This window comes from Ambystoma mexicanum, chromosome 7q, assembly GCF_040938575.1.
Source record: "Ambystoma mexicanum isolate Mex_15411 chromosome 7q, UKY_AmexF1_1, whole genome shotgun sequence".
NCBI lineage: Eukaryota > Metazoa > Chordata > Amphibia > Caudata > Ambystomatidae > Ambystoma > Ambystoma mexicanum.
In genome coordinates this window covers 773,327,104-773,346,092 of record NC_090941.1, presented here as the reverse complement: position 1 = coordinate 773,346,092, position 18,989 = coordinate 773,327,104, and the positions used below count along the sequence as shown (strand labels likewise).

General features: G+C 45.4%; 1 protein-coding gene across 2 annotated transcripts in view; it reads right to left on the bottom strand.

Annotated features, from left to right (window-relative positions):
• The window catches only part of MSANTD4 (Myb/SANT DNA binding domain containing 4 with coiled-coils), a 204,801-nt gene that overhangs the window by 60,188 nt on the left and 125,624 nt on the right, over nt 1-18,989 (bottom strand). For both annotated transcript variants that reach the window (XM_069640728.1, XM_069640727.1), the window contains one exon: nt 4,254-4,292. In XM_069640728.1, coding sequence (XP_069496829.1) covers nt 4,254-4,292 — 39 coding nt within the window. The remainder of the gene's footprint in view (nt 1-4,253; nt 4,293-18,989) is intronic.

Sequence of the window (18,989 nt, the reverse complement as noted above, 5' to 3'; positions counted from 1 at the left end):
GGGACCAAAAGCACCCACAACGACATGGATGGGATACTAAAGGTGTAACAGGTTTTTCCATAGGCAACATACTAAATTAAAGTAACCAGAGATTCCAAGCCTGGCAACAGGGAATATTCAAAGCATGTGAATCCATGAACAATCTAAAACTGGAGAAAGAACATTGTGAGAATAATACAAAGGAACACAGAGCTTGGCAAGAGAGAAGAGTGAACCAGGTTTGTGTTTGAACCTAGGAGACCTGAGGAAGGATGAAACAGGGTCAGTGGCCCACCACAGTTTGGAGGCACATTCAAGCCACTCTTCTTCGTCACAGTACCTGGTAGGAGGAAGCCTGATCTGCCAACCAGGGCCAGTGACCCACCACAGCTTGGAGGAGCATCACAACCACTCTTCTTTGTTGTGGTACTTGGTAAAAGGAAGGCAGGTCTGCCAACCAGGGTCAAGAACCCACCACAGTTTGGAGATGTATCCAAACTCTGCTTCTTTGTTAAAGTGCCTGGTGAAAATTAACCAGGCTTTCTAATCCAAGGGTCGGGGACCCCAAAGACAGAGAAGAAGCCTGAGAAGTTCCAGTTGGGCAAAGGGGATATTTCAACCCCAATCGTTGAACTGTGTTGCAAGCCTGAAGAAGGCTGACACACCCCGGCAGTTGACGAACTGCATCAGATACCTAAGGAAGACTGGGGAATGGAGACATTCCCCCACCACTTAAAGGAACTAATAAACCCAGAACTGTCTTTTTGTCCAGGGCAAGAGGGTCATTCCTCTGGGCCAGGAAGACCTCCATTTTTATTTAGTGCAACTTAGAGTGTGAGGGACAGGGCTCTGATTCTGACATTGGACATTAAGACTTCCTGCTTTTAGAAATCCTGACGGTGACATTAGTTATTTTGGTTGAGGCAGGGAAACCCCTCTTAGAGTTAAAGTAAGTTAGGCTTTACTTTTTATTTTTGTAATATAATAAATGTTTATGTCAACCACTATGATCCCTTCATGTTAGAGTCTTACTACCTCACCCTTACAATAGGTATAATTAGTCCCAAATAGACCATCTGAAAGTATGCACTACACAGGTGTACTGAAACATATACACTCTTTACTTCATATTACAAATATAGCAACTAGTAGTTCAAGTAAGTACTTTTGGTTAAACATAACACATTAAAACGCAGTGGCCTCATTACGAGTGTGGCTGTACGGACCGCCACATTAACAGTCTGCCTGGTGGGGCTGATGAGCCTGACAGGTCTGACCCCGATGGGCACAGCGGCCCTGGTAGGCAGACTGATCACGGAAGTACCGGCACTGTTAGCAGCGGTGCCAGTGCTTCTGTGAACCCAACGGGAATGGGGACTAACATTTTCCAGCACCTAGCTTACCGGTCCGCCAGGACTTGGAATGTCCCTGTGGCAACGGGAAGCTAGGTGCTGGTAAAATGATACGAGTCCGGCGGCAACCCGCCGGAAGCACTGGCAGGGTTACTCTCAGACTCGTAATGAGGCCCAGTGTATGTATAAAACCCAAATGCAAACCCTTTCCAATCCTAAGCTAAAAGGTGCAACTGCTCAACTACTCCATGTTGGGAAATTCAGTAACTATAAGATTATGGGTAGGGAGAAAAAGAAAATCCTACATATTAATAAAATTGATTTACACAGTCATGATCAGGACCCTCAAATGCCATTACACGAACAGTCACAGTATCCCTCACAACCTCTAGTATGAGATGGTACCTGTAGGTAAATGTTTTTGAAAAGGGATCCACGTCTGCGAATACACATTCCTCTTAGAATAACATATATAAAACAGAAGAAGCATGGATGAAAGCTATTGAATAAAGCATAACTCCTGGCATTCAGAGTGAATGGGATACAGCCAGGTGTGCTTAGAGACCCAAACTACAACTCAATGAAAATGCCCAATGATGCTGAAAAATGACTGTGGTTGTAGACAGGTATGGCAAGCTGAAAACCAATGTTCTGGAGTATTTCCCAGAGATACTAAGGATTATGATTTATTCAAAACTGTTCAGACATCACCTTCCTGTTGGTTTTTCACCACAAGCTTATGATCCCATTTCCAGCCACTACCAACAACATAATAAGATATTTCTTTCTTCTGTTTGCTTAGCCCCTGTAGTAGTATTGAGAAATGTATTAGGCACAAACTGAGGGCCCTACCTATTGACATCCAGGTACTATGTGTATTCCGGCTATGTCCTGGTTCTAGCTCAATAGCAGGCACAAAGTACAAGTAAAATTACATTATCTTGTTCTTGAAATCACCAGCATTCTGCAAACCAAACCAGTCGTATGCAAAACAATTTCTGTGGAACCCAGTGCCAACATTCTAACAAATTATTCATTATTAGGCTGGCCTTCTCCAGTTGTGGTTAGGCTCAACCCTCATTCATCCAATATCGGTTCTCAATGTTTTTTCAATGTTTCCAATATTCTCTCCATGGAGATGTAATTTAGGAGGGTACAGTGTTTTAATAATCCCTGTATAAGTTGCCCAGATCGGTAGGTCCTTGGTCACTGGGGAACTAGAACCTCAATCACTCTTTCTACCTGGCTGATTTAAAAGTGTGATTTAATTCTTCATGTAGCCAAATTGGTGAGTTATATAATTGGAATCGTGCTTGCAAGTCAAGAATGCTACTACGTCCCTTAATTCAAGAAGTCCTTCAAATATTTCCCTACCCACCTCCTAGAGAGTGATCAAGCTCTCTACCTGTAACAATACATTTTCCCATTATGGGCCTTGAACATGTGCCAAGAAACCTACTCTCTACAAGGTGTCAACTCTACTCACGGTGAGGGATTCGTGACTAGAGCTGGGTGCTGTTTATTCCTATTCCCTGCAGTCTACATTAGTGAGCCTTTTCCTTCTAGTCTTTAGCAGCCTATATTCAATTTTGCATGTGGCTTAAATTCACATAAAATAAATGAAATATTTTACATCAGGGAATGTAATGTCCCTGTTGTCCCATCAGTTTTTGTTCATGGAGTGCACATCTAGGTTGGTATTCAGATTTAAGCAAAGGGCTGTGGGGGTGTAGGAACTCGCTAGTTGTTGGGTCAGTTAATATAATTTCAACTTTGGAAGCTTGCATCCTACTAGACATATTTCTTGGTCTCTTTGAACTGCTTAATCCTTGCCATATTTTTCATTAACATTGAGAGCATCTGAATAGGGATGATACAGAAAACGTTTAGTTGGGTGCGACTATTTAGTGTAACTGATAGTGCACTGCTTCATTACATTAGGAAACATTTGTAATCGAACAAATGTGTTTTGAATCTTTTACTATGATTCCTACTTGTTCTCCCCCACCATGACTTGGAGTCCTTGGTTTCAGAGCCAATCACGCAAGAGATATTTTGGTCTCCTGCAGTAAGGACATCAAAGCAGTCTAAAGGATAGAAAATGTGGCAGGGGAAGGGAGTGAAAAAAGAATGCAAGATGAGTATGAGAGCAGGCACAGCAAGGGTTACGAGTGGGAGTGGTGATGCACAGAGACGGGGCACAGGGAAGGAGAGAAGGATAAGTGAGAGAGGGGAGCAGGAATGTGGGAGAATGAAGAAGGGAAGCAAAACGCATGCACAGAGAAGAGGCCAACGAGAGATGACACATGTAGGGAAAGACCAGAAACAGGTAGGGGAGTCGGGTAGAAAACCCAAATATGTATAAAGAGAGGGAGAGAGAGAGAATCTGGGGGAGGTAAAAGATAAGAAATAAAAGAGATAAAGTTGAAGTTGACTGATGAAGGCACAATGCCAACTGAAATGTGGAGCTCTTAAATCTTCACTCTCAGAAAGAATCCCTCCTCTCACACAATTTGTTAACATACGGGACATCCACCTTACAAAAGACAGTAGATATCAGGGCCTAGGTTTTCAGCCATTTCATATACCATCCATAGTTCAGGTTTCTCTTCTTTGCATTAATTAGCGGGGTTGCAGTTCAAAGTAAAAGCAGTGAAAATACAGATGCTTCACGTGACTTTGTCGATCATTAATCTATACACTTGTTTGACTGAGCTTCATAATGGATAAAGCAGCTTTTAATATTACTAACTGCTCCATTAAATTATCTTTTCCATTGGAAAAACTAGATGTAAGATAATGGTTTACTTTCAATATTAACTATGCAAACAACAATAAAACAGGTTACAAATGCATAAGAACAGCACATTTGCAGCTCCTAGGATCAGTTTTGTTTTAAAATGTATAATGTCTGAAACTAACCCGCTCTTGAAATTTGACTGCTCCACGTAGGGTCCAGGGCTAAAAAATAAAATAAAATAATTATTAATAAAAAATTACTTTCTTACCCCATCAACATAGACGACACGAAGCAACACAGGTTCGATCCTTGGGTCCGCGCTTAGAAACCTCTGGGTATTTAAGCGCGTTCGCAACTAAGACAAACAAAAAAAAAAACAATTCCTGTAACAGCGCCTCGATGCCCGCGGGCTGTGTGAGCGCTTTAAAAAAATGCAAAAAAATAATAATAATAATAACATTAGTACCAGCACAGTGTTTTAGAAGAAACATTTTCCTTAATAATCTATTCAGCACTTTGTATTCCTTGAAAAATGTGTCTTAAAGGTCTATTTGCCTCTTGTAACATTTGTAGGCATCAACATTTTTTAGTGCCAACAGAAAATCTGTTTTTGCTTCGATTTTTCTGGGTATGGTGAAAGCCAGTTTAATGCGGCCAGAACTTTAGCAAAATGTCTGCTGGTATATTTTGTAGTAGGGATATGCATAGTGTATTTTCAGGGCAAGCTGCACAAAGAGAGCATCTGATACGGCAGTTTATGCTCTGATTCTTGGAGCAGAGCTGGGATTTGTCGGTGCTGGTCACTGTGCTAGCCAAACTGGGAGTGTACTGGGTTAGATTTTATGGATTGATTTTATAATCGGTTTAGTCCATCTAGCAGTACACTGAGATTGTCAAAATGAAAACTGGTATTACAATTTAGAATGTCAAAATGGGTGTATATCGGTATTGCGAAAGTATACTAGAATTTTGCAAATAGCCCACATATTTCATGCTATTTTCCGATCAGTGCTTTACACCTTGAGTTCTGGTGGGACACACAAATTGGGTCTGATTACGAGGTTGGAGGTAGCCATGGCGCTATTAGCGCCATGGCTGCCTCCAAAACCCTTCCGACTCCGGCCTGGTGAATGGAGTAATTACCGGTCCATTCCGAGGTCGGAGGGACCGGTAATTCCCCATTCACCAGGGCCATTCCCCATTCCCATTTGAGCCCCCATAGGGCTCAATGGGAAGGCGGCAATAACAGTACTGCAAATTGCAGTACCGTTATGGACCCCAGTGTCCCTTTGCGGATCCCGTCTTAACGCCTGCAAAAATCAGGCGTTAAGGAAGGACCCGCAAAGGGGACTCGTAGTAGGGCGGTAAGGGATTACCGGCACCCTTACCACCCACCTCGTAAGGAGGCCCAATGCACCTTAACTCAGACAAGGTTTCGCACTTTGAGAGTACTATGGTGGTGAACCAGCGCAGTATAGAAAACCTATTAATAACAATAATAATATATTTGAATTCAGCAAAATGGGAATATGTTGAGCTGTTAAACTAGGAATTCACTGGGATTGCACTAACTGGGAAAAGATTGGGGTTGTCAAAATTGAACATTACTGGATTTGTCAAACGAGGAGAGAATTCAAATTTCCAAAGTGGGAATATACTGTTCCCAAAATCCCATAACGGGATTAGATTTAGGATTAACTGCAAATATACTAGTTAAATCAATTGGGAGTACATTAAATACCTAAACGTGGAGTTAATTGTAATTGCTAAATTGTTATTTTACAAACTGGTACTATGGTGGGACAGTGCTATAATATGATATTTTATTTATAGCACGCCTATACACACGTGTTTCAAGGCGTTACGAGCCAAGGGAGAGGAACAAGGGAGGACAAGACAACGATCTTACTAGACCAAGTGACATTGAGATCGCACAAGTGCGGGGGAGAGGGAAGGGGAAAAGTGCCAAGGGAAGAGGAGGAGGAGAAATGCGAGACATAGGATCAGGACATAGAGAAAAAGAGTGTGGCCAACAGGTGGCAGTGCAGGGTTTAAGTGCAGACAACAAGTGCTAGATAAGGGCAAGTAGGGGGACTGTAGGGATGCAGATACAGCCCCAAGTACTGGGTTGCCAGGAGGCAGTCCAAATGTTCCACTGTGAAGGCAGGGACCTGGGTCCGTGGTTCAGAGGGTAGCCAGGTAACCAGTGCATTATCAGAAAGGGGATCAACTGGGAAGTGGAAGATAGAAGACAGAAGCAAAGAGGAAAGTCTTGAGGTGCTACCGGAACAGAAGATCGTTCTGCTCAAGTTTCAGAGCGGCAGGGAAGCTGTTCCAGAGGGAGGTGCCAGCCGAAGAGAGAGATATGCCCCAAACTCGTTGCTTAGAAAAGCGACTGACCTTCAGGGAGTTGAAGGTGGAAGACTGTAGAGCTGGAGAAAGAAGATACTTCTGAAAAGAAAGCTGGAGGTATTTTGGTCACATGCCCCAGAAGGCCTAGTGGACGATGCAAAGGGCTCTACTGTATAATGGGGGTTATTAAACAGGGAATGTACTGGGGTTGCCTAATCTGAAATATACTGGGATTGTGAAAACTGTGAATGTCAAATTAGGCGTGCATTGAAATTATATATATGGGAATGTGCAGATATTGCTGTGGCTGAATACATACTGGAACCAGGTAATCAGAGTATACTGGAATACTGTACCAGTACACTGCAAGTTTATAATTACTGAGAATACTGTGTTTGTCAAACTGGAACTTTTAGGTTAAGCTAAATGAAATAATGCTATGTCATGAAATATTGTGCTATTTGTAACGGACTCCACAGAAAACACTGATGGTTGAAGGGTTTTTATCACAACGACAACAAGCGCTAGGGACTGTTTCTTTGAAATTAGGATGAAAGACAGACAATTTCTTTGGTTAGAGGTACCAGCTGGTAAAGTGGTTCTGGAAATTGGCACTAGGGCCGTCCCCATCTCTCTCGGATACCCAACCTAGCCCAGGCTTCCGGAACCCCTGGTTAACACTACAGAACTGTAACCTCTGCTGTCTACTAACTGGTTTTACGCTGGGGTGGTTTCCCCGAGTGCAGGCTCACAGACTCCCTCATGGACTTCTTAGCTGCCCTTATTCTAGGCTCACTTACTATTCCGTAGAGTTGTGGACAGTCCCTTGCACTCGCTTTGTTGGAATTGTCTAGGCCAATCACCATGTGTCTTACCTTGCTGTTCTATTCTACCTCTTTCTCTTCCAAACTTTCGGTTCCTCTGATGGTTCACTCTGCCTTCCCGCCTGCACTCTTTAATATGAAGTCCTTCCCTTCTCACTCGCCTTCTAACACTACTCCTCCTCTTCTACTGCTACTACTATTCTCATTCCACTGCTACCACTGCTCTTTCTCTCACTACTAAGCCAACCCTTACCTCACTACTGCTACTACTCTTCTCACCATCACCACTTCTCCAATCACTACCACTACCTCTCCTTTTACTACGTCTCTTCATACCACTACTTCTCATCACATTGCTATTACTTCTCCCCTCACTACTATGGTCCTCATTACACGGTAGGCGGTAAGGGTTTACCGGTACCGGTAAGGGCACCGGTACCGGTAAACCCTTACCGCCTTACTACGAGGTCCCTTTGCGGGACCCGACCTTAACGGCTGGTGTAAACCAGCCGTTAAAGATGGGACCCACAAAGGGACCTTGGTGCTAATTACGGTACTGCAATTTGCAGTACCGTAATTAGCTCCTTCCCCATTCCCATTGAGCCCTATGGGGCAAAAATGGGAATGGGGAAGGACCACAGAGAAAGGGGGAATTACCGCCCCGCCAACCTTGGAATGGGGTGGTAATTCCCCTTTTCTCCATGGTGGTACCGGTATGGTACCGGCGGCAACCATGGTGCTAATAGCACCATGGTTTACCGCATAACGTGTAATGAGGCCCTATGTCTCTTCCCACCACTACGTCTCCTCTCGCCACTACTACTTCATCTCTCACTACTTCTACCTTTCTACCTCTCCCCTCACTACTACTACCTCTCCAGTGTGGGTAGTACTAAGTCTCAAACTACTTCTTCTCAACCAAATTCTACTACTCCCGCTACAACCACTCCTATTCTGGTACACTCCTTTAGCTCTGTACCTTCTGCTTCACAGTCACCGCTACTCGGACTCTACACACTCGACATACCAACACCCCACTCACTCTGCAGTACCCCTGCATTTCTTAAACCAACACTTGTCTTTCTACGGTAGGCCTTGCTGGGAAGGAAATGAACCCTTCCCGCCTCCCTAGGTGCTTTAGAGTGAGACGAGTCCCATAGACAGTTGTGCGATGTACCAGGGGGGGGAGAGGTCCATGATAAGAGACCCTGCACGAACACAATATTGCATGAATTACAGATGTATAGGCTTAGTGTGCACACATGAAGAGATGCAATTTTGTAGTTATGGTAGACAAGTTTAGTCCTGCATGACTGCGCTGTAATTGTAGGCTTGATGGAAAAACCTGAACAAGCTCAAGCGCTGATGGTAGAAGGACCTGCGCTGCTAATTCCCATAGAAGCTACCCCTTTGTTCTTGAACTGTTGCAATTACTTGTTATCCCGAGAAGGAATTTGCCCTGCAAGGCCACGAGGCTGCACCAGGCCCCTCGCCTCACACATTAATCACAGCCAGGCCAAAGCAGGCCCCAACTCCCACCCAGTCAACTATGAGTTATAACAACCAAAACTGTGCTAGTCCAAGACCACTGAATTCCACGATAGTAGGTGACCGCCGGGCCACCAACCATAAACCCAATGGCCATAAAAGATCTAAACGAACATGACCATTTCACCTTACCCCATAAATACAGCCTTTGTAGTACGAGGTACAGGGAGGAATAAATGATATCTCAAAATGAGGGTGAAAGCTTGAGTGCGTAGAGTGTGGTATGAACCGAGCAGAGAATGTATGGGTCAGCATGACCATGTTACTCCCCCCGTGCCAACCCCCACGGTTCCCGGGTGCATGCCATAATGATGTAGTAGTGTATTGTACAACAGTAACCCTGGAACAGCAACATGTGAAAAGACTGCCCTTCAGTCCCTGGAGCGACACGTCCAGCTGACCTCACGTTAGGGGAGACAAGCGGACGAGACTGGAGTCAATCATAGGCTGGCATCCCCTATGGAGCAGGCCCATGCATAGGGTCTCACAACCAAACGTGCAAATTCCAACTGTATGTGATGATGTCACTGATGACGCTGTGTACCCTTATAATGCATTGCTCACGCGGACTCTGCCAGAACGTTCTCGAGCAGAAGAGTCCTTTGCTTGCACATTTACTTTTTGTACGATTAAAACTTGTTATCCTTGCAAGCAATCTCTTGGTCTTTTTTCCTGGTGGGTTGTATTCATTAAGGCTTGAGCATACAGGGGCGTGCCGTCAGCCTCCACACTGCACAGCTTCTTCTACTCTCCTCTATTATATATATCGCGCACCAAACCCTGAGGTAACTGGGAGCTAGAAAAACTTAATGGTTACATATAGATAATGCAGGCATATTACAATCCAGTGTAGAGACAGCAAGGGGGACCCTGGTTACAGGTGGGTCAGTAGAAGATAATATACAGTATTATGACAAACAAAAGATGAGCAGAAGCATAAATAGACAATGGTCAGTTAGCATGGTGGAGGCCTCTTAGTGATGAGACTAGCCAAGTTTTTATACTGACTTTAAAGGTGAGGAAGGAGGGTTCCTGTCTGGGAGGGATGGGAGTAGAGTTCCATCGTTTGGCAGCTTGGACCGGGAAGCTGGCTCATTTGGCTGTTTTTAGATTGAATCTTGGTACCACCAGCTTGGGGGCGTGAGATGATCGGGTGGTGCGTGTGGGTTGGTGTATACAAATTTTGTCCGCCAGGTATTTCGGGGCTGAGTTTGTAAGGCATTTGTGTGTGATGGCCAGGGTGCGTAATGTGATTCTGTCACGGATGGGTAGCGAGTTGGCGTTCTGTCTCTGAGAGGAAATATGGCAGGATCTGGGAAGGCTGAGTGCTGCTCTCAGAGAGTTATTTTGGCGTACCTGGAGTTTATTTAGGTTATGTTCGGACGAACCCAGGAATAATGTGTTGCAGTAATCGAGTTTAGATAGCGCAAGTGCTCTAGCCAATGTTAGGCAACTGCTTGTGGATAAGTACGCTATACAACTGTAGATCAGTTTATTGGTATAGGCTCTGGAGGAAGCTACACTGTTTACCTGTTTTTTGAGAGCGAGAGTTGAGTCGAGGTAGACCCCCAGTGTTTTTATCTCTTTAGAGACTTTGATTATATTACCGTCAATAACGAAGGAAGAGTATCTAGTAGCGAGGTTATTCAGGCGTGCCCGAGTACCCACGATCATCAACTCTGTCTTGTCATCATTGAGGCAAAGACTGTTGGTGGCCATCCAGGCTTGGAATTTGAGATCGATGTTGTTTAGCAGTTTGGAATCATGGTCGTTACAGCCCATAAGGGGAATGAGGACTTGGGTGTCATCTGCGTAGTTAGTGTAGATGACACCCAAGTTGTCCAGGCAGTAGCTTTGTAAATATATTGTAAAGTATGGGTGACACACGAGATCCCTGAGGGACGCCACAGAGTATCAGTGTGTGGTCTGCTGAAGCTGACGGGGAGAAGACTCTGGTGGTCCTATTTGATAAGAAGGATTGAACCCAGTCAGATGCATTAGTGGAGAATGCTGCCGCTGTGTTAAGGTGTTTGGTGAGAATTTGGTGGTCGACGAGGACGAAGGCAGCGGATAAGTCAAGGAGTAGGAGGATTGCTAACTTACCATTGTCCTTCGTCTCGTCCATTAGGATCTTTAGATCAAAGAGGGCTGTCTCAGTTCCATGTCTGGGTCTGAAGCCTTATTGTCTAAGTCCAAGGAGTTCATTCTCCTCTAGATGCTTCTGAATTTTCAGATAAGCCACACGATCCAGAATTTTTAGAAGGAACGGGACGGTGGTGATGGGCCTATAATTGGTGGGGACATTTGGGTCGAGTTTTTTTTTTTTTTAGTAGAGGCATAACCCAGGCTTCCTTGAGGTTGTTGGGCACTTGATTAGAGGCGAATGAAGAATTTATCAGCGTGGTGAAGGAGGGGGCTAGGTCTTTGGCGGCTTCTTTAATCACGGAGGCCGTGCAAATATCGCTTTGGCAATGAGAAGGTTTCAGGCTTTCTATGATGTCTTCAACTTCTTTTGAGGTAACTTGTGAAAAGGTGAAAGAAGTGCATGGATGAGGGGTTTTCACTGGGTCAGGGGCAGGCAAGGAGCCAAGGGTAAGGCTTGCCTTTTTAGCATTGATCTTATTTTGGAGTAAAGTGATTTTGTCTGCGAGTGCTTGCTGGAATTTAGTGCACCACTCTGCGTCTTTATTTAAGTCTTGTGTGGGCGGAGCAGGGAATTCGAGCTCTTTTAGGATGCTGAAGAGTTCCTTAGTACTGGATTTTGCATTATGGATTCTAGAGTTGTAGGTTTCTTTTTTGGCAGAGAGGAGAGCCGCTTTGTAGATAGCGGAAGCTGACATAAATGCAGTTTTGTTGAAGATAGACAGAGATTTACGCCAGGTGGATTCAGCTTATCTTTTTGTGTTTCTCAGACTCTTTAGTTCGGGGGTGAACCATTTATTAAGGTGAGCCAAAGGTTTGGCTGTCCTGCATTTAAGAGGGTCCACAATATCAAGTGCAGCTTTAAGAGTGTTATTGTAGAGGTCTATCAAGTTGGGCGGGTTGAGGTTACTGAATTTAGTCTCGTTGAGGATGTCGCTGATGAGAGGCTGGAGGCTGTCAATGGTTATGTTGCGACAGTTTCTGGATAGTGAGGGGGGTGCTAAGGTGGCTTTGGCTGGAGAGGATCCAGAGATGGAGAATAGGATAAGATGATGGTCTGACCAGGCTACGGGTTCATTTTGGATAGTGGAGATGGAGAAGTTAAGGTCAGATACCCAATCCAGTGTTCTGCCTCTGGAATCGGTGGGTGTTGTGATTCTGTGTATAAAGCCCAAATTGGGGATGGAGTTGTCAACGGCTAGGGCATGATAGTCATTAGGGTCTTAGAGGCTGAGGTTCAGATCTCCTAAGAGGATAGTTTGGGATCCAAGTTTGGTATGGGTGGAAAGGAGGTTCAGGATGTCCTCCTCAGAGGAGGGAGAGGGGCCGGGGGGGCCGGTAGATAAGATGTAAGTGTATTGTTTGGGTGGGTGCAAGAGTTAGTTTCAATGATAGGAGTTCTGCAGAAGGGAAGCTAGCAAGGGGAATGGCTCTGAGGGCTAGTTGGGTTTTGGCAATGAAGGCCACTCCTCTGCCTTTGCCTGATGTTGTATCTGCCCTGATAATGGTAGATCCCTCAGATAAGGCTAGAGAGAGTGCAGGTCCTGCTGCCTGATGAAGCCAGGTTTCTGTAACAGCCAGGAAGTATAGGCTGTTTGCGGTTATAAGGTCAGTGATATCAGAGGCATGGGCAACAAGGGAGCGAGCATTGATAAGGGCTCCTTTAATATTGGAAGGATGTGGTGTGGCATTAGGTAATTTCGGGGTCGCGTTATGCAGTGTGGTTCTACGGTTTTGGGCGAGAGGATGAGTTGTGCCGCTACTGGTATTGAGATGAGGTTTTTTAGACATAGGGGTGGTTTTGTGGTTCAGGAAGCGAGAGCCTAATCTCTTGTTCCTGGAGTGGACTGAGAGGGATAAGAGGTGTTGATGGTGTGGCGAAACGATGAAGCCATTTGAGGGGGCTGAGTGGGTCCCTAGTTGCAGTGTTTGAGAGTGCTATAATAGATTGTCTGAGGTTGAGTGTGGGTGGGAGAGATGGTAGAGGGTGATTTGGGGTGACTGAGTGAACTAAGGGAAGGAATGAGGCCCCAAGGCCAGAGTAGCTCTATGGAATGAGGACATGGTGGTTTGACAGTAGGCTGGGTAAGACTGGTTCGAGAGTTGACTCAAGGCAAGATATCAATGGGCTACCTCAAAGTAACACATAAGGCGTGCTCTCTACCATAGTCTGGTTCAAGATTGGCACAATGGGCAGAATTACTAGCAGTAGGCTGGTTCAAAATTGGCACAATGTGCAACATTACTGGCAGTAGGCAGGTTCGAAATTGGCACAATGGCCAAAATTACAAGCAATAGACTGGTTCACAATTGGCACAATGGGCAAAATTACTAGCAGTAGGCAGGTTTGAAATTTGCACAATGGGCAAAATTACTAGCAGTAGGTTGGTTCACAATTGGTACAATGGGCAAAATGACTAGCAGTAGGCAGGTTCTAAATTGGCACAATGGGCAGGATCTCTTACAAAGGGCTGTTACCAGATTTAGCAGTGAGCAAATTATCATCAGTGGCACTTGGAGGTTGATAGCAGTTTTGCTTGTGGTAGGTGAGTAGTGCTAGTCGGCTTCACCTATCTGCTACTTGGAAATGTATACAGTAATGTTTTATTTAATTAAAAGTAGGAAGCAATACTAGGATCAGCTACGCAGTAAAATACAGTAACTACAAGGTATCAGCAAATCAATGGGTCCAAACAGGTAGCACAAAGGGTAGTTGGGGTACTACGGACATTATGTTTAACTTATAGCTTGTGTGACTAATGCTCAGGTGATAATCGGTACGACGATGTACAGTGAGTCAGTACCTTAGTTGTAGGCTGTTGTAGAGGCTCGCTTTAACAGGTGGACTGGGCGGCAAGCAGCGCTCTACAGTGAACAACTGCAAACAAGGCCTTTTTCCCTGGCCTTCTTCCTGAGGCCGGCTTCCTTCCGCCTGCCGGCGGAAGTGTTAACAATAAATCACGAAGGGTTGCTTAGCAACCAATGTAAGCCTCGGTTTCATGCCGCGTTGCGCCGGCCATTTTGGGGCGAGGCTTTGGCTTCTAAATGACAAAAACAGCTGATCAGGCGTCAGCGGCGTCAGCTGCAAAGAAGGCGCATGAGATGGGCAGCAGGGGGCTCACCTTAGGGCAAATGTAGGGGCAAATGCTGGGCAGATGGTAGAGGGATCCAGGCCACAGTGTGGGCATCGACGGCGATTGTGTAGCAAGTGGGCATACGGGATCAGGGTGCACAGTGTGTTGTTGATGCAGCAGGAGACAGGCTCCTGCCCTCTCGTACTCCTGGTGGATGGATGGCAAATGGGGGCAGAGCAAGCAAACAAGGCCTTTTTCCGGTATCACTACATAATATCCCCAAAAAAAATATCGCCGTAGATAAGGACGTTTGGTTCACCATAGGCAATATTTTTGTTGGGGATATTATGTGGGAGCGGGCGTTACAGGGGTGTCCCCCGCACATTAAAAATTGATGCACGGGTGTCCCCCGCAGGGTCCATGTGTGAATTTCGCCGCAAAAAAATGGCGATATTTTAGCGGCAGAATTAACACATGGACCCCTTTCTCCCTGGCCTTCTTCCTGAGGCTTGTTGAATGGCTCTAACATGCTCTGTGGGTTAACTCACTCACCTCTTTTAACAAGGCCAGACTACTTGCCTTGTCAAATATTTCAGGACATGGCACGACAAATCATGACATGGCCTATCATGACCCGACAGATCATGATAGGTCATATCATATTAAGTCATGTCATGAAATGTCATGCCCAAATTAGGAGTATGGCAGTCGGATGTTTCATCTGGTACTACATTCATGGCATGCAGGAACTGCTGGAGGCAGGTGGCTAACTTGGCAGGAAATCCACCTACTGCCATTCGACTTCACTTTTTTTGGGTCCAGATTCCAGCACAATACAGATGAAAATTGAGGCACATTCCCATGCCCTAACCCAATAAAATATGAAGAGCTGCAAAACATTGGCATGGGGGAAAGAAGCAGTACAGATATTTCAGTTTTTGTTGCAGCAGTTTTGGCACACTAAATCCATTTGACAACAAAACTGCAGAAGTGTAATATGCGTTTGATGTCTGCAATTTCGCTCCACCAGCGATATTCTCCGACATCCCATGCTCTTTCCTCCATAATTTTGGTTAGTCATCCTTTGGACGGGACAGGTGCATTAAATTTTTTTTTTTCCAATTTGGATTTTATTGGTTTTAACACATACAAATAACAGGGAACATGGAAAACTATGTTGACATTTTGATATCATCTTGTTTCATTGTTAAATTTCAACAAAACTGAACATTTTTCGATATGAACTTTCCCTTCCCCAAGTTTGTTACTATGTGTTACGCTCACGTGTTATCCACGGGGATGCCACCCAGCCCTGGTTGGATGATTTGCACTCTCAAACCTTCTCCCGGCCCCCTGGTAAGGCCTCTGGTTAAAGATGGGTCTGCAATATAGGAGAGTGTGTTTCAACAACAGATTGTCTTTATGTTTTCCCACCTCCCTTGGCCTCAACTCCTTCCTCCCCCTTGTGCCCTCTCCTCACCTTAATATTGTAAAAGGTGGATTCTCCGTCCTGCTCCTCGTGGCAGGGGCGCGTAGATGTGGGGGGCGAGCAGCGACCAAGTTACTTCACTGGTGAAAGCCCCCCTGTGGGAATCCAGGCCTGTTGCGACTCCGTAGGTTTGCTGCTTTACAGTCTTTATATGCAGTTCTTATGTTCCTCTTAGTTGGAATAATAATGTCTTGCTTCTTTCCTTTTAGGTATGGAAAGGTATTTTTGCAGTGGTCGAAGTGTACGAAAAGAAGTAGTGGAACTATGTTCCCTGCTGGCCTGCCCCTGCTCCCCACAAACCCCGTTGCAACAACCCCTCCCACACAAAATACACCCCCCCCAAACACTTGCACCTGCTGTTTTGGGGAATTTTCAGTGCAGTGCACTGAAAGTGAAGGTTTCAACTTCTTCCTACACTTTTATTTTAAAACAAAACCATTCCGGAAGGTTTCTTTTTAAAATAAAAGTATAGGAGCTGTACAAGGTTATTTAAAAAAGTATAGGAGCACCGCTCCCGACCGCTCCCGCTCACTTCGACCACTGTATTTTTGGTGTTGTCATGCAGTTTGAAGATGAGCATGGTCCGGTAGGCGAAAGCGCGGTGTGCGCGATGCTGTCCAGTGAGTAATGCGCGATGCGCTGCGCTGTTTCGCCTTTTATATTGCTAACCTGTGTCTTTTCTCTCCTTGCAGGTTGTTCTTGCCGAGCGCCATAATGTTCCAGCAATGACACTGACCAGGAGAGGAATACCCAGGTTAGAATTGTGTGGCTTTCTTCATTCGGGAGGAAACGTGAGTAAACGCTTACTAATGCTGTCTTTCTTTCTCCTCTTTCCAGGTTATGGTATTCCAGGATGCATGCTTGTGCCGGATGATGGAGTTTGTACCTTCAGGTGAGTGGAAATGAAGTCAGCGATCGATTGAAGACAGGATACTGTTCAAGCTAACTTTCGTATTGTTCTTTCTCTCTCTGCAGGTCCTTGGTTTCAGGTAAGCTGGCATCAAAGAACTGGGCACAGTGAGCGTTACGCTGCCCACAGCAGAATAACGCAAAGCATGTTCTGCTGTTTGGGTGCGGTTTAAATAGTCTCAGGTAAAGTAGTCCAGGTAAAATAGTCCCAGGCCTGCCACACCCAAAGTAGTCCAGGTAAAGTCGTCCCAGGCCTGCCACACCCAAAAGACTAGACCGCATAGCTCAGTTCCTTGTAACTGAGCTATGTGTGTGCCTCCATGTTGGCTGAACCCACTCCCCCAAGTTAAATAGTCCCAAGTAAATAGTCCCATTCTAATGTTGGTCTTCATGATGGTTATGAGCCTGGCGCCAAAGGCAGGACTGACTCCAAGAGAGTCTTGGATGAGGTTTTAAGGCCTTTGACCCGGCCCTAACTGGAAGGCTGACTTGCCAGTGAGGGCCAGGGGCAAGGGTCATGACACTATGTCCTTTACCTTCCCCCTCCCCCATGCCCCCCTCGACAGTCAGTGTTATCTGTGCAGATCGTTGGCAAAGGTATCTAGTTCGTTTTGGTCGAGGCTATCATTTTTCTTTGAGGCTGTTCAGTAAGGGTATCCAGATGGCTATTGCGGTACATGGGTGGTGTACAGGAATTTCTCTATTATGTGTTTTAAGTTGAGTCTCAGGTTCTTTGATTCACTATTATCTCGAGATTGGGACATGCAGGGCAGCAAAGTCACCCCATAATTCTTCATTGCGTGCGCCTTTTCCATGGAGTGTTGTGGTAATTTTCTCCATCATATATATATTTATTGTGATGTTTATCGATTCCTTTTTCGTTGGGAGGCGTGGGGACTTCCATTTGATGACAAGACCAGCTCTCGCTGCCGGTAACAGCGGTGATGCTATTCCTTTTGTCCTGACCAGTACGTCTTCCTCTTCCTCTAGCCCAAATAGGGTTAAGAGGGACGTTGTAGACCTCTCGACCCCATCAATCTATTTGACCCATCCCAGCACCTCGTTCGAATATATGCAGACTTTTGGGCACGCCCACCACATGTGCCAATAGTCTGTGTCCATTTTGCATCCTCTCCAGCATTTTGGGCTGTTGGTCTGATAACACTTTGGAGAGTCTGTGTGGGTCGTATTGCCATCTATGGAGTAGCTTTACTGCGTGGAGCTTGTATTGTGCGGCGATTGATATTTGGGAGGGTGTTTTACATATCATATCCCAGGCATGTTGTTCAAATTTTCTTTTAAAGTCTTTTTCCCACTTGTCTATGAGGTTGGAGACGGAATCTTGTTTTTTGTTGATCAAGGCCTTGTACATATGCGTTATATTAGTCCTTTGCTCATAGTGGTCGTTTCAAGAATTTTCTGAAACGTGGTTAGTTCTCCATATTTTGGAGTGCCATTCCCTTTTGGATAAGACACCTTTTAGGCACAGGTAGAGGAAGACGGTTATTGGGTGCAGTTGGAGGGCTTCCTCTAATTCGGATATTGCTATGAATTTGTCTTCCCTCCATAGTTGTACAACTCTTTCAAGCCCTGCATCAAACCAGGTTTGGTAACTAGCGTGTTCAGGGATTTCCTCCCCGATTCCTGGATCCCATAGGTGGCTCAGGGGCGACGGCCAGGTTGTTATGCCTGCTATTGCTTTGCCTTCCTACCATATTTCCCATAACGTCCCCAGAATGGGGTGTTCGCACAGTTTCCCTCTGAGCTTTGGTTGTGGGACCCACAGCCATTCTGAGAGTGTTGCCGGGGTCAGGTTGTCATTGTCCAGTTGTACCCATTGTAGGTCCATTGTATTTCTTACGTGGGAGACGAGGACTCATAGCTGGGTTACCTGGTAGTATTTTCTATGTCTGGGAGACCGACACCACCTAGCTCTTTAGGTAGAATAAGGGTTTCGTATGGTATTCTAGGCTTTTTCCCTGCCCACAGGAATCTGAGTATTGCGTTTTTTGCTTGTTTGAAGAAGCCCTCCGGGATCTTTATTGGGAGGACTTGAAATTGGTACAGGAAGTGTGGGAGACTAACCATCTTGATGGCGTTGAGACAGCCCATCCATGAAATTGTGAGGGGTTGCCATCTCGTTGGATCGGCTTGGAGAGCGGCTAAGAGCTGCGGAAAGTTGGCTTCATATAGGTCAGCTATGTTTCTCGTGAGATTGATGCCTAAGTAGAGGAGCGTCGGCCCTCCAATAGTGAGGTCTAATCGAGTGAATTCCGATAACTGCTGTGGAGTGGGTTCTTGTATCGGGAAGAAAATGGATTTGGTTCTATTGATTTTAAAGCTCGATAATGAGCCATATTCTTCAATGAGTTGTATGGTGTGTGGAATGGATGTCAGGGGGTTCTGGACGTGGAGCAGGATATCATCTGCGTATAAGGCTAGTTTGTATTCCCTTCCCTGTACACGTAGGCCCTCTACCGTCTCGTCAGCTCTGAGCGTCTGTGCTAGTGGTTCTAGGGACAGTGCGGATAGTATTGCTGAGAGCAGGCATCCCTGCCTCGTAACTCTTGTCAGTGGAAA